A 26,628-nucleotide genomic window follows, 5' to 3' on the forward strand; every position below is an offset into this window, starting at 1 on the left:
TGTCTCTATGAATTTGCCTATTCTTGAATATCATATAAGTGGCATAATACAATATTTAGTCTTTTATATATAACTATTCATAAATATATATGTGACTGGTTTATTTTACTTTAATGTTTTCAAGTTTTATCCATATTGTATGAATGAAGTATTAGTACTTCATTCATTATTATGGCTGAATAATTCCATTGTATTAACATATACCACAGTTTGTATATCCATTCATCAGTTGATAGACTTTTTTTTTTTTTTTTTTTTGGCTGTGCGGCTTACGGGATCTTAGTTCCCAACCAGGGATCGAACCCACGCTCCCTACAGTGGAAGCACGGAGTCTTAAAACCACTGGACCACCAGGGAAGTCCCCAGTTGATAGACATTTTTGATGGTTTCCAGTTTTTTGGCTTTTAGGAATAATGCTGCTGTGAACTTTTTTTTTTTTGGCTGCATTGGGTCTTCATTGCTGCGTGTGGGCTTTCTCTAGCTGTGGCAAGCCGGAGCTACTCTTCCTTGTGGTGCGTGGGCTTCTCATTGCGGTGGCTTCTCTTGTTGCAGAGCATGGGCTCTAGGCGAGCGGGCTTCCGTACTTGCAATACGTGGGTTCAGTAGTTGTAGCAAGTGGGCTTATTTGCTCCGCGGCATGTGGAATCTTCCCAGACCAGGGATCGAACCCGTGTCCCCTGCATTGGCGGGCAGATTCTTAACCACTGCGCCACCAGGGAAATCCGTGCTGTGAACATTTGTCTACAGGTTTTTGCACAGACATATGCTTTCAGCTTTCTTGGGTATATACGTAGGAGTGGAATTGCTGGGTCATATATTAACTATGTTTAACCTTTTGAGGAATTGCCAGACTAATTTCCAAAGTGGCTGCACCATTTTACAATCCTACCTACACTGCATGAAGTTTCCAGTTCCTGTACATCTTTGCCAACTTTTGTTATCATCTGTCTTTTTGGTTATTTATATACATCCTAATGGGTGTGCAGTGGTCTTATGGTTTTTGTTTTTGTTTTTTTGGCCACGTGGCATTTGGGATCCTAGTTGCTGGACCAGGGTTTGAACCCACGCCCCCTGCAGTGGAAGCATGGCACCTTAACCACTGGACTACCAGGGAATTAACCCTCTTATGGTGGTTTTGATGTACATTTCCCTAGCTACTAATAATGTTGACTATCTTAGATGTTTTTGAATACTGAATCGATACTCCTTTTGTGTATGGAGACTTTATTGGGCCAGAAGAGATAGAGATTTCCCTTATGAAGTTTTACCTTGTTCTGTTTCCTTGGTGGCTTTTTTATTGGCAGCAACAGATATTCAGTAAATACCACTCTGTGTGCAGAATACTGCTAGCAATATGATTTAAATAACACCTCCATCTTATTTCAGTAGTCCTCATATTATTCGCTGCCTCATTGATTCATTCAGAAGGCTTGTTTGGAATCCCACATTGTTGCCGTTAATAGGCTTTGCTGGGAATTTTCTCTTTGATCAGTGTGACACACTAATGAGTGCCTGGTACTGTGCCTGTCATACTCATCACACCCACTAATAACGAAAGAGGAGATCAAGGCTCCAAGCTCCATTCCTGTGTGGGCTAGCTGCAGTGTTTTTGTTCTCTAATTGCAGATAGCTTCCTTGAACTTTGACTGCCTGGGGTCTCCAGTGGGGGATTTGGCTGTGGTATTGGTGTAGTGTTGGCGCTGGCTCCCTCTCTATCCAAAGAGTCAGACCTAGAGCCCTAGACAGCTTGAAGCTTCCTGTAACTTTTTCATATTTGCCCTTGCATGACAATACAAACTTGAGATTTCAGATTAAAACTCATCAAAGTGAGCCAGTAAAACATACATAAACCTTTGCACCCAGGTCCGGAAAGTTTTCACTGAAATGGTGGTAGTGGCCACAGTAGTGGAGGGTGGCCTTTAGTGTCACGGTTTAGAGCAGATTCTGGTTCAGTGATTCATGGGCTGGAATTGCCGTGTAATAGCTGTGTAATCTTGTACAAATTTTAAGGTTATTATAAGGATTAAGTAAAATAATGCATTTATAATGCTTATTCTGGTTCCTGGTACTCCATAAATGTTAGATGATGTTATTATTTATTATTGTACACTCAAAAATCACATTCTTTTTCACTGTAATATTTCTTCTGTTTTTTCCTATGTTCCAAGTATTCTACATTACTTTGGTAATTACAAAAAAATAAAAAAGCACTAAAGAGGAAAGAAATTTACACTTGTTTGGGGGAGTAAAACTTCAGAGATCTGTGTTTACAGGCGGTGGGAAGTTGGTCACAGCCTCAGTTTTTGGTGGAGGAAACCAGTTGCATAATTGGATTTCCTCCACAGTTAGAAGCAGCAACCTTTGCCCAGTGCTGTTTTCTCACTATTCAGTTAGTGGTAGAAAGGAAGCCCTGTGATCCCCCAAGTGTCTTTTTGGGGCCCAGTAACTGGCTCAGGGTGTGTAAGTGAACTTCTTGACATGTGTGTTTCCAGGCTTCTTTTGTGTTGTTTGAAGCCGAAAGGTTTAGGGATGACCTGAGGCACTTTATTATGTTTCTTCTACTCTAAAACTCTAGGCCTACCGTGGCTCTAGGTCATGGTAGGCCTCCTTCCTCTCCCTTTCCCCTCTTTACTCTTATTATGCCTCCAACTTTGAATGTGCACACATTGTTTAGCTTTTACTCTTTTCCACAGTGGCTGCGCCAGTTTACACTGCCACCAACAGTGTGTATGAAGGCTCCCTTTTCTCCACATCCTCTCCAACACTTATTTCTTGCCTTTTTGATAATAGCCATTTCAATGGGCGTGAGGCGATATCTTATTGTGGCTTTGATTTGCATTTCCCTAATAATTAGTGATGTTGAACATCTCTTCATGTGCCTCTTGGCCATCTGTATGGCTTCTTTGGAAGAATGTCTATTCAGATCCTCTGGCCATTTTTTAATCAGGTTGTTTGCTTTTTGTTGAGTTTGCATCGTAAAATCTTAATTTGATTATGTCTAGATTTCTTAATAAGCAGTTTTCCTACATTTAGAGTACAGTCTGTTCATTGTAATTTGGTAGTGGTTTAGAGCATAGAATCTGTTGTCAGATTGCCTGGGTTTCAGATCCAGGCTCTACCATTTAACAGCTTTATGACCTTGAGCATAGCCCCTGTAATGTTGAAAAAATCTAGAGAACTAATACGTAAAAAGTGCTTAGAATCATGCATGGCACCTTGTAAGTGCTTAAATACTAGGGGCTGTTGTTATTATTGAGCACGGGATCTATTTAGGGCATTCTGTTAAGATAATGGAGACCTTAAGAGGGTCTAAAGCCCAGTTGCTGCTCACAAGAGGCTTGTGATAGGGGGAAATGTTTAGAGGAAGACTAAAGCTACTTGTGGTCACATGTGCTCAGCATCAAATGATAGAGACAGACACTATGTAAGAGTTCAGAGGAAGGAATGGGCCATCAGGAAAGCTTTATAGAGGAGGCAGCTGAGTTCTTCCTGAGCCACCAATGAAGAATTCTAGGAAGGGAAATGGCCTGAGGGGAGAGAAGCAAGGGAAGTGGCAAGGTACATTTGGCCTGGTATGTAGGATTAGAGGTGGTGGGAGCTCTTTGTAGTTAATTTCTAGAAGTAACCAGGGAGCATAGTTTGATTAAATCAAGTAAGATTAGGAAGTCTTAGTTTTCCTGAGTGGGGATCCTCCCATACACCTTAATAAATGCTGCCTGGCCCAGTTCTCTTGCGCCAGGGTGAGGAAGAAGTGAATTGGCTGGAGGAATTGGGTGGGGGAGGGGCAGCCACCTGGGTTCACACTTCCTTTCTCTGATATATCTTTGCAGTATGACTTCTCTTTGGAAAAGAAAACCATTGAGTGGGCTGAAGATATTAAGAAAATCCAAGAAGCCCAGTGGGAAGCAGAGCGCAAGGCTGAGGAAGCAGAAGCTAAGGTGAATTCTAAGAGTGGCCCAGAGGGTGACAGCAAAATGAGCTTCTCCAAGACTCACAGTACAGCCACAATGCCACCTCCTATCAATCCCATCCTTGCCAGCTTACAGCACAACAGCATCCTTACCCCGACTCGGGTCAGCAGCAGTGCCACAAAACAGAAAGTTCTCAGCCCACCCCACACAAAGGCAGATTTCAATCCTGCTGACTTTGAGTGTGAAGAAGACCCATTTGATAATCTGGAGTTAAAAACTATTGATGAGAAGGAAGAGCTGAGAAACATTCTGGTAGGAACCAGTGGACCCATTATGGCCCAGTTATTGGACAGTAACTTGCCTAGAGGTGGCTCTGGGTCTGTGTTACAGGATGAGGAGGTCCTGGCATCCCTGGAGCGGGCAACCCTAGATTTCAAGCCTCTTCACAAACCCAATGGCTTTATAACCTTACCACAGTTGGGCAACTGTGAAAAGATGTCGCTGTCTTCCAAAGTGTCCCTCCCCCCTATCCCTGCAGTAAGCAATATCAAGTCCCTGTCCTTCCCCAAACTTGACTCTGATGACAGCAGTCAGAAGACAGCCAAGATGGCAAGCACTTTCCATAGCACATCCTGCCTCCGCAGTGGCACGTTCCGGAATTCCCTAAAGCCTTCCACCCAAAGCAGTGCCAGTGAGCTCAATGGGCATCATGTTCTTGGGCTTTCAGCTTTGAACTTGGACAGTGGCACAGAGGTGCCAACCCTGACCCATTCCCAGATGCCTTCCCTCTCTGTCTTGTCTGTGTGCACAGAAGAATCATCACCTCCAAATACCTGTCCCACGGTAAGCCTTTTATAAATTTATTTTATTTATTTTTGGTTGCATTGGGTCTTCATTGCTGCGGGCGGGCTTTCTCTAGTTGCGGTGAGCGGGGGCTACTCTTCATTGCGGTGTGCGGGCTTCTCGTTGCGGTGGCTTCTCTTGTTGCGGAGCATGGGCTCTAGGCACGCGGGCTTCAGTAGTTGTGGCACACGGGCTCAGTAGTTGTGGCTCGCGGGCTCTAGGGCTTAGTAGTTGTGGCATACGGGCTTAGTAGCTACGCGGCACGTGGGATCTTCCTGGACCAGGAATCGAACCCATGTCCCCTGCATTGGCAGGCGGGTTCTTAATCACCATGCCACCCGGAAGTCCCACGGTAAGCCTTTTAAATCCCCCTGAATTAAAGCTCCACAGATTTCTAAATTCTACCCAGCAGTTGCCACCCTCACATTCTTCTTTGCAAGGTTTAGGGCAGGATGGAGCATGACCAAATTGACCTTGCTTACATTAAGTATATGTAGTTCTGTTTATTTTTCTGAGGACAGAGATTATTAGCTTTGGACCTAATCTGGTTAATGTTGGCTTGTTCCTCCCTGCATCTTTTTGGTCTTTTCCTTCAAAAAGATAATGTGTATCATGTGAATGATGTTTTCCTGCCTAATCAATTTGTTCTTTTATGCGCTGCCATGTCTTGTGTTTGCATTTTTTAAAGGCTTTCTTTCTTTGTACCTTTTTCCTTTTTCCTTTTCCCTTTCTTAATTTTTTTATGGTTGCTTGGTATTCCTTTTATCTTCTCCCTACCTCCCTCTCCTCCCTCTTTCCATCTCACTCTGCCTTGAAGTTTGGCTCTTTTGTGTTTGACTAATTTGGGGTTATGTTTCTTCAAACTGGGCGGTACTTTAGTAACTGGGGCATAATTTGTATTGGAAGTTTCAGCAAAAGATAGAAATTTGTCATTTTTAAACCTATAGGTTTTAATCCTGCAATTACTTTTTTTTTCTTACTACTAAGAATTGTGCAGTTTTCTCCAAAGGGAGGGAGAGGGAAAGGTTGGAAGTCAGATTTAGTGTTGAAGGGTGGATTGATACGAAAGTTGTAATTTGTATCATCTTGAAGAAAATCTGATTTGTCACACAAGAGATGCATATACAGGGAGGTTACTTTATTTTATGTGGTTGTTTCAGCCCCACAGAACAATACATTATTGCATTATAGAATAGAAATCACAGAAGACCAAGAACCGTTTGCTACACTAGTTCAGATTTTTTAAATGACAGCATATCAAGACAGTATTTAGGGCCAGAAAGGAGCCTGATTGTATTAGTGGGAAATCTCTGAGAGACCATAATAAGCCTGCTATTAGCTGGTAGAAAAGATGAGCCTTGGCCTGCCTTACAAAGAGTGCAAGTTCCCAGCAGTGACATTCTTGGTAAATGATTGTCTTTGTGTGAGTGCTTCCATTGTCAGAGCTTACTGCTGCCTGTAAACTTCCATGGACCATGGCCCAGAGAAACTAAATAGAGTGCATAACATCTCCTAGGATGGACCTTATCCTAATTCCTCCTGGTTTGTGGTTGGACTTTGGTCAGCAGGATACTCCTCTTCGCTTTGTGACTCACTGTGTGCTTTAGAGGAATTAAAAGCACTCTGAAAGGTTCCCCCACCCCCACCGACTTAAGAGTGTCAGAGGAAACCATGCTTCACCCTGGCCTGGGGACTGACTGCCTTTGGGGGGCAAATATAAACAGAGTTGGAGTTCTGGTGATCTTTTAAGGAAGTCATGACCCTTACCTCCGGGGAGCAAAGCCTAGTTCCCATCCTGGCTTTCTATCCTTAGTCGAGTCTTTGAGGCCCACGGTAGGAACCGTTCCCAGTGAGAGAAGCACTTCTCTCCAAGATAGGGACTTGAGGCAGGGGTGTGGTGATGGTGGTCAGCTGGGCTGTATACATCCTTCAAATAGGAACACCTAGGGAAGCGTTCCTGGAATTTGGTTCTTGTCGGCTATTTCAGGCCCAGTGTTTGGGTCTCATTTTTCAGATTTTGATTTCATGTTTCACTGTTTTATATAAACTAATCTTAGAAGTTGAGAACTCCATGGGATCATGTTAAGAGGAAATCTTGTGATGCGCCCTCATTCTGTGTCCAGCATAGACCTGCCTGACCTATAGCACCAGGGCCTCTTCCCGCTGCCCCTCAGCCCTTCAAGGCTCTGCTCTGCTCACAGGTTAGGCTCATTCTGCCACTGGGTTCTCTTTCTCCGGGTATGGATATATATTTCCCACTCTTTCACAGTTACTTCAGCAAAATATTTGCCTTTTTCCTTCTACTTCTGAGTTCTCAATTTACTAATTTTGGCCAAGAAGCATACGAGTAGTGCCAGTTTGCTTTTAAATTGTATTTTAAATAATTTTCAATACATACAGTCTCTTAGCTTTTCGGTGTTTGAATCTGTTGATCGTTTCTTATGTTGCCATTGCTTTAATACTTACAGTAGAGTCCTTCTCAGAACATCTCTAGATTTAAAAAATGAGGGACTTCCCTGATGGTCCAGTGGTTAGGAGTTGGCACTTTCATTGCTGTGGCCCCAGGTTCGATCCCTGGGTGGGGAACTAAGATCCCACAAGCCATGTGGTACATTCAAAAAAAGAAGAAAAAGAAAAGGAAGAAAGAAATAGGAATCCTCAAAAAAGAAATAAACAAATGAAAAAAATTTTAAATAAATAAAAATAAAAAATGAATTTATTTTATCAAAGTACTTTACAAGCATACTTTAATGAAATCAGGTAGCATTTAAAAGGCTTGTATTGAAAAACAGTAGCTCCCTGCCTCACCTCTCCCCAGTTCCAGTTTTGCTTCCCATAGTCAGGCACTTTTGACCTTTAAACTGTTTATGCTGGGATTTATTTATCTCTGTATTTCTGAATTAGATGCTTATATTTTTCTAAATTTATCAATTTTAGACAGGTTTATACTTCCTGTTGCAGTAGTTGAGGATTTAGCTCTGATAATAGCCCCTCCTCTACCTTCTTGCTGTATCTCCCATATTTATATCACAAATTTCGGTTCAATTAATGTTATTGTTCATATTATTATGATTGGGTAAATATTTATTACTGAGTTCAGATGGTATACTGTGGTGATGATGATGATTTTTTTGGCAGTTTTGTTTCTCTAGTTTAACTGCCCCATTAAAAAATTCTGCATGGTTTCTTTGTGCCTGTTGCTAATTTTGTCCAAATGCTCCAAAAGAGCTGCCAAAGACCTAATGATAATTTTCTTGTTCAAATACATTCAAGCATGTTGGTTAACCTGTCTGATTTTGAGTCTTTTTTTTGTGTGGGGGGGGTCTTTGTTGCTGCGTGCGGGCTTTCTCTACTTGTGGTGAGTGAGAGCTACTCTTCGTTGCCGTGCGTGGGCTTCTCAGTGCAGGGGCTTCTCGTTGCGGAGCACGGGCTCTAGGCACATGGGCTTCAGTAGTTGCAGCGCACGGGCTCAGTAGTTGTGGTGTGTGGGCTCCAGAACACAGGCTCAGTAGTTGTGGCACGTGGGCTTAGTTGCTCCACAGCATGTGGGATCTTCCCAGACCAGGGATCAAACTCGTGTCCCCTGCGTTGGCAGGCAGATTCTTAAACTACTGCGCCACGAGGGAAGTCCTATTTTTTGAGTCCTTGAATATCTAAAAATGTCTTAATTTTACCCTCACATATAAATAATAGTTTGAATTTAGATTTCTTAGTTGAAGGTCATTTTTCTTCAAGAATTTTTAAGACATTGTTCCCTTAAAAAAAAATTCAAATTTAAGTATAAGCTCCACTGATTTCTAGCAATACAGTGCTATTCTGATTTCTTCCCCTACTCCCACAAGCTTTCTTTTCATTTCTGGAGATTTGAAATTTACCAGTGATGGGCTTTGTTCATTCATTGTGCTTGGCCCTCCTGGATCCAAAGGCTCAGCTCAGTTTTCAAAATCTGGTTGATGTGGTTCGTTGGTTTGTATTTTCTATCTCTTTGACTTTATGTTTTACTTTCTGGGATATATCCTTGCCTGTGTATAACCCTTTTTTAAAAAAAAAAATCTCATAATCTTTTAAATAAAATTTTTATTTTAAATTTCCAAGTGCTTTGTCTGACTTCCCTCTTCTGGTTTGGTCTTATGTTGGTGGCTTTGGCTTTCTATTCACATTTAAGAGTGAGGCACTAAAATAAAACAAAACAGGGGGAATGTGTATGTTGGGGTGTGCTTGCTGATCATGAAGATTCACTATAGGTTGAAGGTTAGTTGGCTTTGAGGGGAGCTCTGCAAAACATCAACATGTGAAGGTCTTGGGGGCTATTAAAGTTTATCTAGAGAGTTCTGCTTGAAGGCTAAAGAAGGTGGGGAATACTGGTGTAGACTTACTTAATCCCCTTTTTGGTTCTTGCACCTCACTCTGCCATATGCTGTGCTTGGTATCCTTAGTCCTTTTTGGCTCACATTTTCTAGAGACTTAACGTTCTGCCTCCTGCAAAGGTGAGGTGGGGAAGGTCTGCCTGAGGGTTTTCTGCTCTGATCACTGCCTTCGTTTCTTGCCTTATCCCAACAGTACCCGGTGCTTCCAAGGTGCTTCCAAATGCTGAACCCATCTCTCAGGGTCTCCAGGGGCGTGTAACTTCCTTGCCTCTGCCCATTACTCTGCCTCCATTAGCATTCCACCTTCTAAAATTTCATTGAAATATATTGTCCTCTGCTGTTCCCTCTTTCTCTTTGACCTTAAAAGGTTAATACAGTTTTAATTGTTTTATTATCATTTTAGCGGGTTTTGGAGGGGAGGAGAATCAGTGTCAATTTATTGTGTTAAATGAAAATCCCCCCTTTGAAATCCTAATAGAGCTCCACTTATTCAGTGACTGTTGATTAGGGGTAAGTTTCAAGCTCAAAGCCAGGCCTTAGGCATTTAGAAATGCATGTGACATGGTAACTAACCTCTAGGAGCTCATACTGTGTGTAATAAGTACTGTGCCAGCAGTGTGACCAAAATGCTGTTTGGCTATTGGTATTCTCAAGCCCAGGTAGAGCCTGCCCCTGAAAAGAGAGAGACAATCTTGGGGCCTGCAAAGTGGCCAGATGGGTGTGATGCAATTCCCATGTCCTGTCGTGACTCCTGTAACCTAATGACTGAGCCCCACAATTGGACTGCCTGGAGTATGCTGTGGGTGAGAGATGGTTAAGCAGAAACTACAGGCTTTTAGGCCTGTAGAATCTTCTTGGTTTTTCCCAGCTGACTTGGAGGAGAGCATCTGGTTATAGCTATATAATTTTTTAAAATATATTTTATAATATTTATTTTTGGCTGCGTTGGGTCTTCATTGCTGCGCACGGGCTTTCTCTAGTTGTGGCGAGAGGGGGCTACTCTTCGTTGCGGTGCACGGGCTTCTCATTGCTGTGGCTTCTCGTTGCAGAGCACAGGCTCTAGGCGCATGGGCTTCAGCAGTTGTGGAGCGTGGGCTTCAGTAGCTGTTGGTCACAGGCTCTGGTGCGCAGGCTCAGTAGTTGTGGCGCACGGGCTTAGTTGCTCCGCAGCATGTGGGATCTTCCCGGACCAGAGCTCGAACCCGTGTCCCCTGCATTGGCAGGCAGATTTCAAACCACTGCGCCACGAGGGAAGTCCCGAGCTATATAATTTTGAACATGCTTTTAGGATAGCAGGCTCCTTTCCCTCCTCCCTCCCCCACCCCAGCCCCTGCGAAAAAAAAAAAAAAAAAAGGAAATAAAATTTTGTTGAAAAATTTTCCCTGGTTCTTCAGAGCTGGGCCAAGCTGTCAAACAGCTTGTGACCTTGTTCCCATGGTGGTTCTGTCCTTTGGCCTGGGAGTGAGCTGCCTTTTTGCCTTGGGGCTGACTCATTATCAGAAGTGGTGGGAGGATTTAATCCTGGGAATCTGTCCACCAGTCAGGCTGGGGTTAGTAAGGTCCTGTAGCCAGTGCAGTAGAGGCAGGGCCCTAGAGACCACAGTCCAGTCCTTGAGGGCACAGCCTAGAGTGGGTAGTAGTCCTTCAGTCTTGGCTCCGTAAGACAGTGGCTACTGCAGGGAATCAAAGCATAGTGCATGGTGTGGGGCAGAGATGGGAGTGCCCTCAGAGCACGGGAGCCCTGAGCTGGCCAGCTGTGGAATGGCGCTGGCAGTCTCTGCCCAGCCAGCGATAGTAGAAGCGAGGATGGACACATTACTGGCAGAGTCAGTCCAGAGTGGGGGTGTTTGAGGTTATTCATCCCTTTAGGACTCAGATATGGCAGCCTAGGAAAGGGATAAAGGAGCCCTGGAGAGACATAACAGCAGCCAGCTTGGGCATCAGTCCCGAATGTAGTTTTCAGAACTTCTTTCTCCACCTCAAGCCCAGGGGATTTGGGCATGGAAGGGCGTGTGGCTCTTGTGGTGCTTCCTCAACTCTGGAAGGTGGGATGAAGGCAGAGGACAGCCACAGTTGCAGGTGTCTTCCCAGTTTTTCTCTCCCTCAGCTGGAGCTCCCCTACCACTCTTCAGTCTTCTTCAGGATGTCTGGCCAGAAACCTGGCCCTTTCTTGCAGGCAGGTTGCTTGACTGGGAGGTTTTATTAGATCAGAAATGACAAGCCCCTGGATTGGGCTACCTCAGTGACGTGTCTTCCAGGGCCCATGTCTTTCTTCTTGCCTTAATCCTTTTGTTTCTCCACCACCAGGTCACACCTCCTAATCTCTCAATGTCACAAGTGCCCAACACTCCCAGCTGTCCCCAGGCTTACTCTGAACTGCAGACGCTGTCCCCCAGTGAGCGGCATTGTGTGGAGACGGTGGTCAGCATGGGCTACTCATATGAGTGTGTCTTGAAAGCCATGAAGAAGAAAGGAGAGAATATTGAGCAGGTGAGCGGTTAGTCAGCCATGGGGCAGGGTGGGGGTAGGAGAGAGGTCCCACATCTCTGGAGCTGGAATAGTGTCTTGCCTTTATCCTAGAGTCCCTCAGACTCACAGCACCATTGTCTTTTCCTGTGACTTGAGGGGGGTGGGCAGGACTCAGGGTGCTTTGTTGGGCAAACCAGCAGCTTCAGCAGCAGTGCTTCTGCTTTGGGGGCTGCTCTGGGACATAGGCTGAAGGAGAGCTTTGAGAGTATTGGAGATGTTGACTGTTACCCAGTTATCCCCTTCTCTGCCTCTCCTGAGACAGCATTCTAGGCTTGAGGTATGGTCAGATGTCTTCTTCCAGAAATATTTATCCTGTCAGGACTGCCCAGGGAGTTCCAAAAGAGGGTACTGGAGTCCTAAACATTGGGGGCACTTTCTGACTTGGGTGGTTTCTTAAAATATCTTGGGACTTCCCTGGTGGTGCAGTGGTTAAGAATCTGCCTGCCAGTGCAGGGGACACGGGTTCGAGCCCTGGTCCAGGAAGATCCCACATGCCGCGGAGCAACTAAGTCCGTGTGCCACAACTACTGAGCCTGCGCTCTAGAGCCCGTGAGCCATGACTACTGAGCCCACGTGCCACAACTACTGAAGCCCATGTGCCTAGAGCTCGTGCTCTGTGACAAGAAGCCACTGCAGTGAGAAGCCCACGCACCACAACTAGGGAGAAAGCCTGTGCGCAGCAATGAAGACCCAATGCAGCCAATGATGATGATAATAATAATAATAAATATAAATAAATTTAGAAAAAAGAAAAAAATCACCGTTAAAAAATATATATATATCCTGCCTAGGCTGTGGAATTGATATCAGCTGGGAGATGTGAGTCAGCTGTGACAGGAACTCCTTTGAAAAATGGCTATGCATGTTTAGAAGGGTGTACCTATCAACAAATAGTCACTGAGGTACTCCTGTGTTGGACACAATTCAAGGTACAAAATCAAGTCCTATCTAGGATCTAATAGCCAAGGTGGGGAGCAGATGTCAACACTTGTTGGTTTGTGTAAGACTTTTGGGAAGCACAGACAAGAGTGGCAATAGGTGCTTAAACCTTTCTCTTTTCTTAGATTCTCGACTATCTCTTTGCACATGGACAGCTCTGTGAGAAGGGCTTTGACCCTCTTTTGGTGGAAGAGGCTCTGGAAATGCAGCAGTGTTCAGAGGAAAAGGTAGGAACCTTCATGCTTCACGGGAACCCTCTGGAAAGAAGGGACAAAGTAGTCTGTCTTGGGGGTCCTCCTGGACTACAGCCTTCATCCCTTCCAGTGACTGTAGGCAGAGGTAGTTGAAGCACAGAATCTCCCATGTCCAGACAGGCATTTGGCTAGTTTGGCTCAGATAAAGTATTGGGTTGAAGACTATCTAGAATCCCAGGGAAGGGATGGGAAAAATGACCTGGGCAAAAAGCCATACTTTTGGATGTTGGGGGAGATTGCTAGTCACTTCACCTAGGCTGCTCGCCAGAGAGCAGCCATTTCTGGGTTCAGTTATCCTGCTGGGTGGGAGCACAGATGTGGATGGTGGGACCTGAATGAAGGTCAGCAAGGTTTGGGAGTGGGCATGGCTCCTGATGGACGATTGGCCATGGCATCAGCCTGTCTTCCTCCATGGCCTCGCTTCCTCTACGGCCCTCCTCTGCTTGCTAGGGGACCTCAGAGAGGCTCATGAGGCTCTGGCAAAGAATGCTCCCCCAAGCAGCCCCCTTAAACACATATTCCTCCACTCAGCTGTGCTGTGTGGCTGGACCCCTTTCTTGAGTCTGTATTCTCTTATTTCCCTTAGATGATGGAGTTTCTTCTGTTAATGAGCAAATTTAAGGAAATGGGCTTTGAACTGAAAGATATTAAGGAAGTTCTGCTATTACACAACAATGACCAGGACAATGCTTTGGAAGACCTCATGGCTCGGGCGGGAGCCAGCTGAGACCAGGCCCTACCTAGGCCCTGCCACGGAGCCCCCCTCTGCCGAAGGCCCTGAGGAGACCACCTGTGGGGAAGAAGGGGCACACTTCCGGATTTTCTTTTGGGGGTGGAAGGTCAGGTGTAGAGACTGTGCTTGCCAAGTCTCTATGAGCCTAGGTCCTGAGCTGGGGAGAAAGTGGGGAAGATTTGGGTGTGCAAATGCCCCCAGAACTGTCCCGGCTCCTTCCATAGTAAAAGTATTTGTATTCTGAGAAGTGTCCTTCCCACCTTGGCCATCCAGAGAGACTTCTCTGGTCTTTCTGGGGTCTGTATGGCCTCAGCCGAAACCTGGCCCAGCTGCCAAAAGGAGTTGGGGAGAAGGAGGTGGGAGGGCCAGACTTAGTGCTGCTTTGGGGCTAGATGTTTCCCTTCTCTGCAAGGGTGGACTGACCTCTAATCCAAGTTGAGTGCAATTGAAAGGTTCTTCCAGGGTTTTGTTTTTTTTCCCCCTTTTAACGAGGTCACTTAGTGTTACACTGGTTCTGCAATGTCTCTGAGGTGCAAAGAATGCCCTTTTTCCCATTGGGGCCCTGAGTTTGCCTTTTCTGCCAGGCAGTTACCATACTTCTTCCCTGCCCCAGCCTGTTTCTTTTGGCCTGGTTTGGACCACAGTCTTCTGCTATCCCAGATTTTAGAGCCCCCTGCTCTAGAAAACAGTTGTCAGTTTAAGAAATCATCGGCCTCTTCCCAGCACATCAAGTGGGGAAGAAAGAGGCTGTGATTTAGTCACCCAGCACTAACTCCACCTCAGTTCTCCCTAGAGAACAGCCTCTCCCTCCTGCCCCTTGCTCTAGGATGACACAATGAATAACACCTAGTCATAGAAATCAGTCTCTTTGGTTTGTTTTGTATTATGTTGTACATCATTAAAGATCTAAATACAAAGGATATACAGTCTTGATGAATCTAAAGTAATTTGCTAACTATTTTGATTCTTCAGAGAGAACTACTAATAAAAATCTAAAAGGTATATCCTGCTGTGATAACTTTTTTATCGCCAAGGACCGTTGTACTGCAGGGTGGAGGTGAGTGAGTGGTAAAGGGATTTGCTGGGGGTGGAACAGGAGCGATAACCATTTTCTGTCATTTCAGTACTTTCTTCCAACGCCTAGGCCCACGGGACCCAGGAGCTGGCCCCCCCAGTCTGCCCTGGTAAAGGCAGGTGTGTAGACAAGGGTCTGTTTAAACTTGACCTAGCCAAGTCTCTGGGTCAAGGACATAGACATATGCCTTCCTGCAAGACTGACTGTGGCGGTGAGACAGGCTGGGCCTTCAGGAGAATCACTCAGAAATGAGGAACAAGCCCCTTGTCCTCTGAGCAGCATCATGCATAATTAATTATGTGTTCCACAGGCAGGACTGGGATTCAGACTGCTTTACTAGCTCTCAGTAGTGCTGATGGATCTGATGGCACTAGATTTATCCCTAGAGTTTCTTGTCCTTATACTTAATACTGTCCCACAGTCCCTTTTGTGCTCTTGGCTTGGATGGGTCTCTAATTTTTTTTTTTTTTAGTGATCACCTGAGGAGGGGGTGTACAGAACCTTTGGGCTGGGAAGCACCAAGCTGGAAAGAGGCTGCCCTCTGGTGGTCAGATCAGGCATGGCCATTGTCTCAGAAAGCCCCTCTTCTGGCCTTTAAAATTAATTAAACCCTTCTTTTAAAACCTGTAAAAGTTATCCTTTACCTGTAGGAAATCAAAGTTTCATACCCAAATGGTGTCAGGGCCAAGGGCTTTGACATAAATTTCAACTTGATCCAGGGTGGCCTTGGTTAAGTGATGGGCCACCTGGAGGCCACTTGGTATTTCTTAAGCTTCTTTCTGCTAAAAAGATACAGAAAGAACTCACGTGAAGGTGTGCGTGTATGTGTGTAGAACTGCTTTAGAGCCTCAGACTACTGACCAGAGCACTCAGTGCCAAGACCCTGAACACAGGCCATTGAGTGGGGAGTAGATAGCCAGGGCAGTCCTGGATGAGGGTGAGGCTAGGAGACAGACTTGCCTGAGATACTGCAGCTCTTCCACTATTCCGTGAGGGAGCGTGGGGGTGAGGATTCACCGACAGGAGCCAGGAGCATGACGCAGGTGGATGGTCCCAGCACAAGGTAGAGATTGGAAAAGAATTAATGCAGTGACGCGAGCACCCTCTTCTGTCTAAATACTGGATTGCAGGGAGGGAGGGGAATTGGAAGCATAAAGCCTGTCCCACATCTGCTGTTATTAAAGACATCAAGGTTTATTCATTTTACATTTTCAAAAGCTAACTAAAGTCCCAAATCAATCTCCAAGGGCTGATGGGGCAGAGCTCACCCTCACCCGCCCCACTAGCACCAATGTTTTTGTTTTTGACCAAGTCCTAGAGAAAGGCACAGAATCTAACTGATAAAACCTCTGGGCTCAGCATGTTATCTTCCCTAGCTTGTGACCTCAACACAACCTCTAGGTTACCACTGACCATCCCCCCCCATCCACTGATCCCCAAATTTAGAAACATCTACAGGGTTATTAGACCTGTTTCCACAGGCAAGGGGTCAGTTAAGGCAAATCCTCCAGCCCCAAAGAAAAGGGAGGGGCCTGTTAAGTTTTTCAGGCTGATCTGTCCTTCCTTACAGATGCTCCTGTGCTTAGAATTGAGGGACAGATGCTTGGCCCTGAGAGAGGGGCTGGGACCCAGCCAAGGCCACGTGTGGCTAGGGAGATGCCAGCATGGGCAGGACCAGGGAGTGGGTTCTGATATCTGTAGGGGGACCTGGCAGAGGCCCCTCCAGCTCTTGAGAGCCCAGCCACCGCATACTGGATCTTGTTCTAAGACACCGCTGTCCTCTCAGGGGCCGCAGCTGGCCTGTGGCAGGCCAGGTATAGCTGCAGCTGGCTCCTCAGACTCTGGATGCACTTGGACTTCAGAGCCATGATTTCATCTAACTGGGTCACAAAATCTTCAAAATCCTGGAAAGGAAACAAAGGACAAGTGGAGCTTTTGCTGTTGCTGCCAGATCAGCTTTTCTAGTCCCTTCTCTTGTATGAAGATTTCAGAGCCCAGGCCCTTCCTCCAGCTGGAAAATCTGCAGGACAGTCACCATGGCACAGGGTGGGACCACTTCTCTACGCAGAGAGGTATTTTGCAGGGCAGAAGGGTGGTTTCGTAGAAGTACCTCTGGTCTGCATAAGGCAAGTAAGTCACTGTTAACCATCACAGGGAGGGGCACCGACAAGCCACTAGGAGGGCAGAATGGCAAAGAACAGAGGCTGGAAACATTTTGGCCTGGGAATGGGGAATGTAGCACCATCTCCCACCTGTCCTTGCACACCCTCAAGGCAACTCGGGTGGCAAGAGCAGGTCCAAGGCCTCAACAAGGTTAGAGTGTGACAGCAGACCCTTTCTGCACACACAGCTACAGCAAAAAAAGATGACTGTCAAACTAGCTGCAGGCTAATTCCCAACAACCCCTGAGGGTCCAGCCAAGACCACTTACATTAGGAGCCAGCTGGCTCATCAGGGTCTCCTCCTTGAAGCCCAGCTTGGCCATTTCATCCAGCTGTTCCTGGTGTGCTCGGATGAGTACCTGCCTGGGAACCAGAGGGGATGCTGTGGTCCTCCGGGCCTCCCGTCTCTCCTGGGCAGCTTTCTGGAAGTGAGCCTCATTTCCAGGCCAGGAGCTGCTTCTGCCCAAAGAGGCCGAGGCTGTGACCAGAGCCAGCTCCCCAGCACCTCCTGCCCCTCACCCATTCTTTTCAGGCCTTGTCAAGGGGCTAGGGGGTACACTGCGGCACAGGGCTGGATGCTGCTTCTCCTCAGGAGCTGCCCACATCTTCCCTGCAAGAAAGCTCAAGGCTGTGCCACTGCAGCTGGCACACTTGGCACAAGGTAGCCTTGCCACCTAGCCTGCTGTGATTTCTACTTTCTTTGGGGAGTCCAGGGACCAAAGCAAGGGGGTTTGAGCTAGAAGCTGGAGGATCTGCCTTCTCGTCAGAAGAATCCAGCTGATAAAACCTCTGGGCTCAGCATGTTATCTTCCCTAGCTTGTGACCTCCAAACTCTAGGTTACCACTGACCATCCCCCCATCCTCTGATCCCCAAATTTAGAAACATCTACAGGGTTATTAGACCTAACTGTGTCAGACTCCACTGATGGATAGAGACCACGGAAACAGCAAGACTGTCCACCTTGTAGAGGTGGGCTCCTCCGCTGCACATCCCTACACGCCCTTCTCTTCACCCAAGGCCCAGGCCTGAGCCCCAGCGAGCATCTGGCAGACGGTCTGCCCAGGTATCAGGAGCCCTAGCAGAGGGCCGCAGCCTCACATAGGAAGCATCTGTTCCCACAGGCCTGCCCTGCCTTCCTGCTCCTGGGCCTCTGACGCTGCTAGACCTCTTCCCCTCCTTTCTCTCACATTCTCAAAGGCTCTCTCATTCTGCTGTACCATCCACAGACTCCTTCGGGGAAAACAGCACAAATCACCAGCCCCTGTTTTTTACCTTCACCATCTTGGAAGGTGACCAGCCTGCCTTGGCTCTGGGGTCACAAGGCTGCTGCTGCTGTGTCCCTGGGGAGCACTTCCAGGAACACAGACCCAACAGAATGAAGAAGAGGATTCTGAACTCACCATAGGTCTTAGGCTTGCTTATAGGGTCAGATCCTCCCTTCTTTCACTTTCACTTTTCACATCTCAGCTTTCCCAAGCTTCTTTCACTCACATCCCACCTACCCTACCTGGCAGGCCTGCTCCAATACATTTTATTCCTGCTGTTCATGTCAGATGCATCTAGGCAGGCTCCCTCGAAAAGGTGGACAAAAAGCCTTTCTCTGAGCCAACCACAGCCATTCCCAGAACAGACAAAACATTCAACTGTAGTGGGAGTAGGGGTGCCAAGGGGGCTCAAGTCTAGGTAGGAAAGTCCAACTTACTGTGCGTGCCCCAGGACGGGCTGATGGAGTGTCCTGGCAGTCTTGGGAGAGCCTAGCCTTGCTAAGTACCTTGGGATTGGCCTGTGTTTGAGCCACGCGATGTCCTCATTGTAGCAAGACGGCTTGATGGGGTCTGTGGACAAACCCAGCTCCTGCCAGCCAAGCCCTGCCAGGTGCTTTCTCTCCTGGGCCCAGGGCTGGTCAGCCACATCACTACTTCCTGTTTGGGGGGTGAGTGTAGGCCCAGAGTGGGGTCCCCCAGTATGTATGGTGAGGAAGGGTTTTTCTGGGAAACCCTGGGAACAGGCCAGCTCTGTCTCAGCATCGCCATCATAGTGCCCCTGGGAGAAGAGTGCAGTCTCTCTGCTCTGACAGGGCTCCCCCAGGTCAGCCTCCCTGTTGGGCAGCTTGTCAGGTGGGTGCTGATGGATGGGTGACAGGGACAGAGCTGGAAGATCACCCCCAGGCTTACTGTCGGGGGGAGATGATGAGAGCCACAGGTGCTCAGTTGCTGAAGACATTGGCAGGTCTGCCTCTTGATCACCAGATGACACTGCGTGACCCACAGCTGGCCCCCCTGTGTCTGCTGCCACTAGACTGTGTGCAGCTCCATCCTGGGCCGACTGCTCCAAGGGAGGAGAGCCCTCATCGTCTGGGCTCTCCAGGAGAGACACGGTGAGGGAAGCCATCAGTCCAGAAGCATGCTCAGAGCATGTGCCTAATTCCCCTCTAGAGTCTTCTCCTTGGAAAGGGTTACTGTTTTTCATTGTTCTGGTCGCCACAGTTGGGCTATCTTCACTGACTTCTCTCAGAGGTGTGCTCACTGTGTCTCTTTGGTCTGGGGATCCAGGAACTGTGATGTGGGATAGTGAGAAAGTGCAACCATCTTCCTCCAGGGATGGTGAGCTGCCCTCAGCCTGCCGAGGAACCTCATTTTTGAAGGCATCCTGTCTGAGGTCAAAGGCTGGGCTGCCACCCCTTTTCTGGTTATATACAAAGTCTACCTGTGAGCAGTAAGGCTTCTCTGCCAGGTTTTCTCTGGGAGGAGGCCCTGAGGAGGTGGAGTCCTCCTCTCTGCTCCAGTCCAAGGGCACCTGACTTGGGCTGCGGCCGTGATCAAGTGCTATCCTGTGGCTTGCGGGGTCCCTGGAGTACATCCAGCTTCCAGTTAGACTCTTCTCGTCACCTTCTGTCCTGGGGCTAAAAAACAGACTCTGCCGCCTTTCGGCTACCTGCTCCTCAGGACCTTGCTCCCTCTGATGAAGGAAGAACGAGCCTTCGCTATTCTCCAGGGTGTTTCCCTGCTTTGTGGTCCTCTGACAGGAGACATGTGAAAAAGAATCTTCACTGAAATCACTGTCATCCAGGTCCTCAGCTTGGGCTCCATCATGGCTCTCACAACAAGAGTGGAAGGGAGGAGGGGTGTCATTCTGGAGCTGCCCCTCTGGAGGCCGGGACTGGCATAAAAACCTTTCCAGTGGTTGGTACTTTAACTTCTGTTGGAGGAGAGGTGGCTGCTGGAACTGCTGGTGATAAAAGCGCAAATGTTCCTCCCTCTCTTTCTGATGTGGAGGGATGTCTGTCCAAGCTTCAGAGGCAGGCCTGGTAGGTGTGCCCCCCTTGCTGCCCTGACTGTACTCTACTAAGTGGTGGACGTTGCCAAAGGAGAGCTCAACTCGTGACACAAGCTGCTTTTGCACTGGCTGCACAGTCTGCACTTTCTTGCACTGGGAGGGCAGCTTACCACGGACTGCTTCTTCTCCTGGGCCAGGGGCCCTGCTTCCCCACCCAAGGGCAATTTTGTTGCCGATTGGATTTTTCTCAGAGCATGATGCAGCTGATTCTTCTGCCCTTTTTTTGGCTAACTGTCCAGGCCGCATGGTTCCTTTGATAGAGCTAGTTTGAATGACCCACTCTTGGGGAGGACTCCCTCTGGAGCCACCCCTTTTACCAGGAGCCTTAGGTACAGAAGCAAAAGGGATATTGGCTGGGTGACTGGCCAGAGGATGGGCCTTCGTTCTCGTGGAGCCAGGTGCCACTGTGAGCGACTGTTGGAGCCCCAGCTTGACTTTTTTGGGAGAACACTTGTCCCCTGGCAGGGCCACAGGAGAGCTCTGAATTCGTTTTGGAGAAGAGTTTCCAGATGTTCGATTTCGACTGGTAGCTGAAGTGCAACATTTAATGCCTTTCTTTAGTTCTTTGACCCTGTAAACGACCATTTTATGTTAAATGTGCATTCTTGCATGTTCTGTAACTTCTTTCCTATAGCTTTCAGGGAAAACAAAAACCAAAGAAAACTATTACAAGGACTGGGAATTACTTTTTTATCTGGGAGAGAATTGGAGGAAATGGGGAGATTCTATTTCAGCATGAAATACCTTTCTTTACCTGAACAAAGAAGACCAGTGTCTTCTCTCAGGATAGTAGTGTGCATCCAGTATTCCATGATCAGGAGAGTTTTGGAAATACCACAGTCCCATGTGAGGGCCAGGTCAGAGGAGCTAGTCTCAGAACTATGCCCACACAGGGCCCATGCCACGCTTCCTGAAGATCGGCCAACTCAGGAGCCTAGTGTCTACCCCTTACCCACTCTTCCATGATCAGAGTCTTCTTTTCCCTGCAACCACCTCCTTTCAAGCTTCTCTGAGAAAATAAGTTCCCTCGAACCTGCTGGGCACTTCAAGAAGCAAAAGCCCTCTGGAAATAAGTAGGCTTGTTCTAATTCCATTAAGGGAAAAATGACCTGTCTATTCACAGGGTTTCTCAACCTTAGACTAGGGGTGTTTGGGGTCAGATAATTCTGTGTTGTGGGGAGCTGTCCTGTGGAGTGTTTAGCAACCTCCTTGGCTTCTACCCGAGATACCAGCAGCATTTCTCCCCAGTCACAACAATCAAAATTGTCTCCAGACATTGCCAAATGTCCCCTAGGAGGCAAAATCACACCCTAGAGAAATAGAGAACCATGCTCTATTTTACAAGGGAATTTTAGAGAGCATGGAAAAATCCAGAATTAAGTCTCTGCTAGGATTCAGTTGCCAAGATCAGAGTCTCTCACTCTGTGATACCTAAAACAAAATACAAACAGTGTAAGAATTTGGATTTACAAGAAGACATCAAGTAAAATGTGACTCTCCAGTGGTTTGTTCGTAGATTCTGTGTTGAAATCCCCTAGGTGGGAGCAGTACTTCTGCCTGGAAGCTCCCAGAAAATGTCTTTTCCATTGTTTTGATTTTAATCCACTCAATAGTAGCCAAATGACCCCTCTGGCCATTACTGAAAACCAGATAGTAAACCTGACTTAAATCTTCCTTTTAGGTCTGAGAGGCAAGGCAAGCAGATAACACAGTAAGCAAAGAGACATAGGATGTGACTAAAGACACATGAATTGTGTCCTTGGGCCTTTGCTGAGGTATTGCATTAGGGCATACATCCACGGAATGGGTTGAGAAGTCCCACAGCAAGTCTAGATGGTTCCAAATTACTTCCTGTTATAAAAATCTGAGCTATTAGTTTTGTTAAAAGAGAAACACCAAAATTTCCTCCTAGCAGTCATAGTAAATAATTCTAGAAACCTGAGGGTGCCGGAAGAAATCTTACATGTAATTTGGTCATTGATGCTAAAGGCTTCCAGTGTACTCTACCTTTTACCAAAATCACTCCTGTTACTGAGTTCTCTTCTGATAACACCTGTTAGGGGTCCAGCTGGAACTTTATTTTTGGACTATTTAGCAACATGCTTCTAGTATGTGCAGAGATGAAAATTTTAAATCAGAGGAAAATTTTAAATAAGCAATAAAATCATCCTCATCCTGTGTGTGTATGGATTGTTACCAACAATTAATTTAAACACATAAAACAAATGACTTTCATATTTATTTTCAGTAATTTGTCAGACTGCTTTAAATGGAAGAGATTATTTCTATTATACTTATTCTATTTTTTAACCAAAATTATTTCAAATAATTTCTCAGTCGTACTCAATACATCCCCTCTGAGAAAGGGCTACTTTCATCTTCCTTTACTGAGGCACTGAGAGGAAAGTCTTGTTCTCTGCTCCTTAATGATGTTCTTACTTCAAGTACCTGATATGTCCGTGATTTGGGGAGTGAATGGGGTTATGAAACAAGATTGACTTAGGGTTAATCATTGTTGAAGCTGGGTAATGGATACATGGGGGGAAAGAACTTGAAGCCATACTGGTTTCTAGGGAACAATTTTGGATCATCCCATGTCTCCTATCTGATCTCAGTCTTCACTGTCTTCTAGTAGTGCTAGGGTGCTGGCATTAGGAAACCATGCAACAAGAAAACCTCCTCGAGGAAACTTATTTGGGGGACCTATTATAGGCATATACTTCATTTTATTGTGCTTTGCTTTGTGGATAGTGCGTTTTTTTTTTTTTTAACAAATTGAAGATTGGTAGCAACACTGCATAGAGCAAGTCTATTGGTGCCATTTTTCCAACAGCATTATTTTAAAATTAAGGTAAGTATATATTTTTTAAAAAATCACTTTACTGTGATCTTTGATCTATCGTGGTGGTCTGGAACCAAACCTGCAATATCTCCACCACAGTATGCCTGTAATATTACTATTGTTAAAGTTAACATATAATGAGTGCTCACTATTTGCCAGGTGTGGTGCTAAGCCCTCCAAACATATCGCATCAGTGATTCCACATAACTGTTATATGAGATAGGTGCTATCATTATCCCTGTTCACATTAAGGAAATTGGGGCCCAGAGAAGTTGTACATTTGTCCAAGACCACTCAGCTAGCTAGCGGCAGAGGCAGGGTATTGGCCCAGATAGTCTAACTCCAGAGTCCACTCTGGTAGCCACTTTGTAAATGATCTCTCCTATTTAAATGAGATAAAGTACACAGCTCCTCCTTTCATTCACAAATATTTATTACATATCTACTAGGTACCAAGTACTGTCTGGGCAGGAGAGATACAGTGGAGAAAAAGATAAGGTTCTTGTTCTCATGGAACTTAGATGGTAGCTTATCTTTCCTTCCCAATGAGTTTCATAAAATGCCATGGATACTAAAGATTCTTCAACAGTAATTAAAAAAAAAAAAAATCCAGGTTCCCCTCAAATAGTTTGTTAACTTTGGAGATGGATCCTTGGGAGACTGAAGAGGAGGTGTTGTAAGACAGGACCAGCAGCAAAGCAGCCAGAGGAAAGAATGGTAATAAGAGCATTTTCACACATGTAGGAGACACATGACCCCAGGGTAAGAGATGGGAGGGACCCTGGCAGATACCAAAGTCACTAGAGCCCTGACCTGGCAGTAAGAGGTGCTAGTTCTGCCACCAACTCCCAATGAGCCCTTTTAAAGTTTCTACCCTTTTCTGGACCTCAGTTTCTCCTTCTATAACACAAGGTTGGTCTCTTCTGGACCTACACAGCTCTGAGTACTTCTGCCTTGACAAATAATAGGTATTCTATCCCTAATAATTAGAGCTGAGGCTAGCAGGAAGAAAACCTCACTAAGCCTTCCACTCTGGAGAAATATTTCATCTCCCGCTAGCCATTTAAATGCCACTGATGGGGAATTCCCTGGCAGTCCAGTGGTTAAGACTCCACGCTTCCAATGCAGGGGATATGGGTTTGATCCCTGGTTGGGGAACTAAGATCCCACATGCCGTGCAGCGCGGCCGGAAAAAAAAAAAAAAAAAGCCACTGATGGAGTTGTCTCCTAAACAAGGGAGCGTGTCACCTTCCTCTTGTCACATTCACACTTGTAAAATGGCAGGGCCTCCTAGGTCACATTCTCCAAATGACCAATTGCACATTCCCCTGGCAGTAGGATTACTGCCCCAAGAACAGGCTTGTGGAGCTCAAGGTCACATCCTTGTGTGTGTATCACACACACATACACACACGACCTGCCACCTGAGGGGGACTCACCGGTCAGCATAGCGCAAGGTATTCAGAGTGTGTTCGGTGGCCACATGGCTTGGTGAGATGTTGGCGATCATGCAGGTTTTGGCATTGCCAATGAAAGAGTCCTTCAGAACCTGTTTGAAACAGAAGGCAGGTCAATGAAGTCAACTAACCAAGGGCGTACTGACTACTTACTGTGTGCAGGACACTGGGCCACAGTCACCCTCACCCCCTTCCACAAAAAGGTAATTCACAAAAGGAGAAACACAGTCAGTCAATAAACAAAAGAAAAGGTACTCACTTCACCACTAATCAAAGAAATGCAAACAAACCACTATAAAAAACTAAAATTTTTGCACCTATAAGATTAAGACTCATACTACCCTGCTCTGGTGAGGGTCTAGGGAAAGGGCGCTCTTGTACACTGCTACACTGCCCGTATACCGTGTAGCATGAATTGGGAGGGCAGTTTGGCAATATGGTAAAAATTTGGTAAAAAATGTTCACACTCTTAGTTTGGCAATCACGCTTCCAGGACTTTATCCTAAAGAGATAAAAACTGCTCAATTAATCCCCCCCCCAAAAAAGTATACACAGGATATTCATTACCTTATTATAATAGTAAAATTTGGAAAAATCTACAAGTCTATAAACAGGTAACAAACTAAATTGTAAACTGCATACAACCATAAAAGATAATTATGTATATATGTACTTAGGTACCTGGAAAGATCTAAAACTTATGTTTGAGTGAAAAAGGTATATTATTCTGTAAGTGGATTCATGTGTGGAATTATTTTTTTAATTAAATAGGACACAATTTCTGGGGATGGAGGACATATTTTGAAAAATAACAAAGCCAATGTCAGAATCAGGACTAACCACCTATAAGAAGGGTTTCCTGGATCCCTGGTTGAAATCATGTTTGAGAAGAAACAATCTAACCCAATTCTGACTAGTAAGGAGCTATGTTATTATAGGTTCTGCCCCAGGTCCTGTGGGGCTGCCGGTCTAGCTGCACAGGGTTAAAACCTGTCCTAGAATACACAGATCCTCACCTAGACTGCCTTCTACCTAGTCTGTCCCTACTGTGCACAGGATTTGGTGCAGAAGGGAACCAGGGGCGCCCATAACTGTCTTCACAGCTGTTTGTACCTAGGCAGACCCCTCGGTGGGCCACTCTTCCGCAGCCATTACAGATGCACACTTATTGGCGTTTTCCATTTAATAAAGAAGCACATTTTCGTGACAGAAAAATGGAAGAAAAAAATTACCTATGGTTCTACCACTCAAAATAATCAGCTAACATATGCATAATTTCTGTGTAGTTTTTTCTTCTCATTTCATATTTTTAAACTATAGATCTTGGTCATCCTTCCTGTCAGGACATGTCAAAAATCTATCTCATTCTTTTTTTTTTTTTTTTTTTTTTTTTTTGGTATGCGGGCCTCTCACTGTTGTGGCCTCTCCCGTTGCGGAGCACAGGCTCCGGACGCGCAGGCTCATCGGCCATGGCTCACGGGCCCAGCCGCTCCGCAGCATGTGGGATCTTCCCGGACCTGGGCACGAACCCGTGTGCCCTGCATCGGCAGGCGGACTCTCAACCACTGCGCCACCAGGGAAGCCCTATCTCATTCTTTTTAACTGCAGCCATTATTTTTTGTCTTGAAACACTGGCCTAAGTCTTACAACTAAGAAAGTACCAAGTACAGCTGCACTACCATCCCCTTCAAAGGCTCAGAGACTCCACTAAATCAACAAGGTTTCTTTACATTAGAAATAAGCAGAAAGCTGTTGGATGGTGACCACTGCTGCCCCGCAGGGAGCCTGGCTGCTTCATACTAAAGGTATCCCTGCCTGAGGTTGCCCCTTTCTTCTCCAAGACTGAGACGTTCCTGGAAGGAACGTGACTCCTCCCCCTCCTCTCTCTGCCCCCTCCCTTCCCCCCGCCCCACTCCAGGTAGCATCACGCCTTGCTGGCAGTGGACGCTCTGCTGAAGGAATAAATGAATGGAAGAAGGAACACATGAGTGAACCAGAACCCAAAGCTCATATATAACTTTACCTGAGTTAATTTGCTTTGCCTGAAGGGAGTATGAGTGTGTTCCTGATCCAATGCACGGATACATTCCTTCAGCTGCAAAGTGGTAGAATAATAAGCACATCAAATATCACATGCAAAGTGAGAATAACAGGTCAGATTTTTCTTAAATAAATCACA

General features: G+C 46.1%; 2 protein-coding genes across 6 annotated transcripts in view; one reads left to right on the forward strand and one right to left on the reverse strand.

Annotated features, from left to right (window-relative positions):
* The window catches only part of UBAP1 (ubiquitin associated protein 1), a 55,281-nt gene extending 40,703 nt beyond the window's left edge, over positions 1-14,578 (forward strand). For both annotated transcript variants that reach the window (XM_007100739.3, XM_007100740.4), the window contains exons 4-7: positions 3,831-4,754; positions 11,429-11,611; positions 12,715-12,816; positions 13,430-14,578. In XM_007100739.3, coding sequence (XP_007100801.1) covers positions 3,831-4,754; positions 11,429-11,611; positions 12,715-12,816; positions 13,430-13,570 — 1,350 coding nt within the window. In that variant the 3' untranslated portion in view covers positions 13,571-14,578. The remainder of the gene's footprint in view (positions 1-3,830; positions 4,755-11,428; positions 11,612-12,714; positions 12,817-13,429) is intronic.
* Positions 14,579-14,620: 42 nt separating this feature from the next.
* Positions 14,621-26,628, reverse strand: part of KIF24 (kinesin family member 24) — a 62,834-nt gene continuing 50,826 nt past the window's right edge. For 2 of the 4 annotated variants that reach the window (XM_055087246.1, XM_028494062.1), the window contains exons 10-14: positions 26,473-26,544; positions 24,432-24,541; positions 18,517-20,721; positions 17,083-17,272; positions 14,621-16,555 (exon numbers count right to left, since the gene is read on the reverse strand). In XM_055087246.1, coding sequence (XP_054943221.1) covers positions 16,415-16,555; positions 17,083-17,272; positions 18,517-20,721; positions 24,432-24,541; positions 26,473-26,544 — 2,718 coding nt within the window. In that variant the 3' untranslated portion in view covers positions 14,621-16,414. The remainder of the gene's footprint in view (positions 16,556-17,082; positions 17,273-18,516; positions 20,722-24,431; positions 24,542-26,472; positions 26,545-26,628) is intronic. The other 2 variants (XM_007100737.4, XM_007100735.4) reach the window with 1 other exon arrangement.

This window comes from Physeter macrocephalus, chromosome 9 (genome assembly GCF_002837175.3).
Source record: "Physeter macrocephalus isolate SW-GA chromosome 9, ASM283717v5, whole genome shotgun sequence".
Classification (NCBI taxonomy): Eukaryota; Metazoa; Chordata; class Mammalia; order Artiodactyla; family Physeteridae; genus Physeter; species Physeter macrocephalus.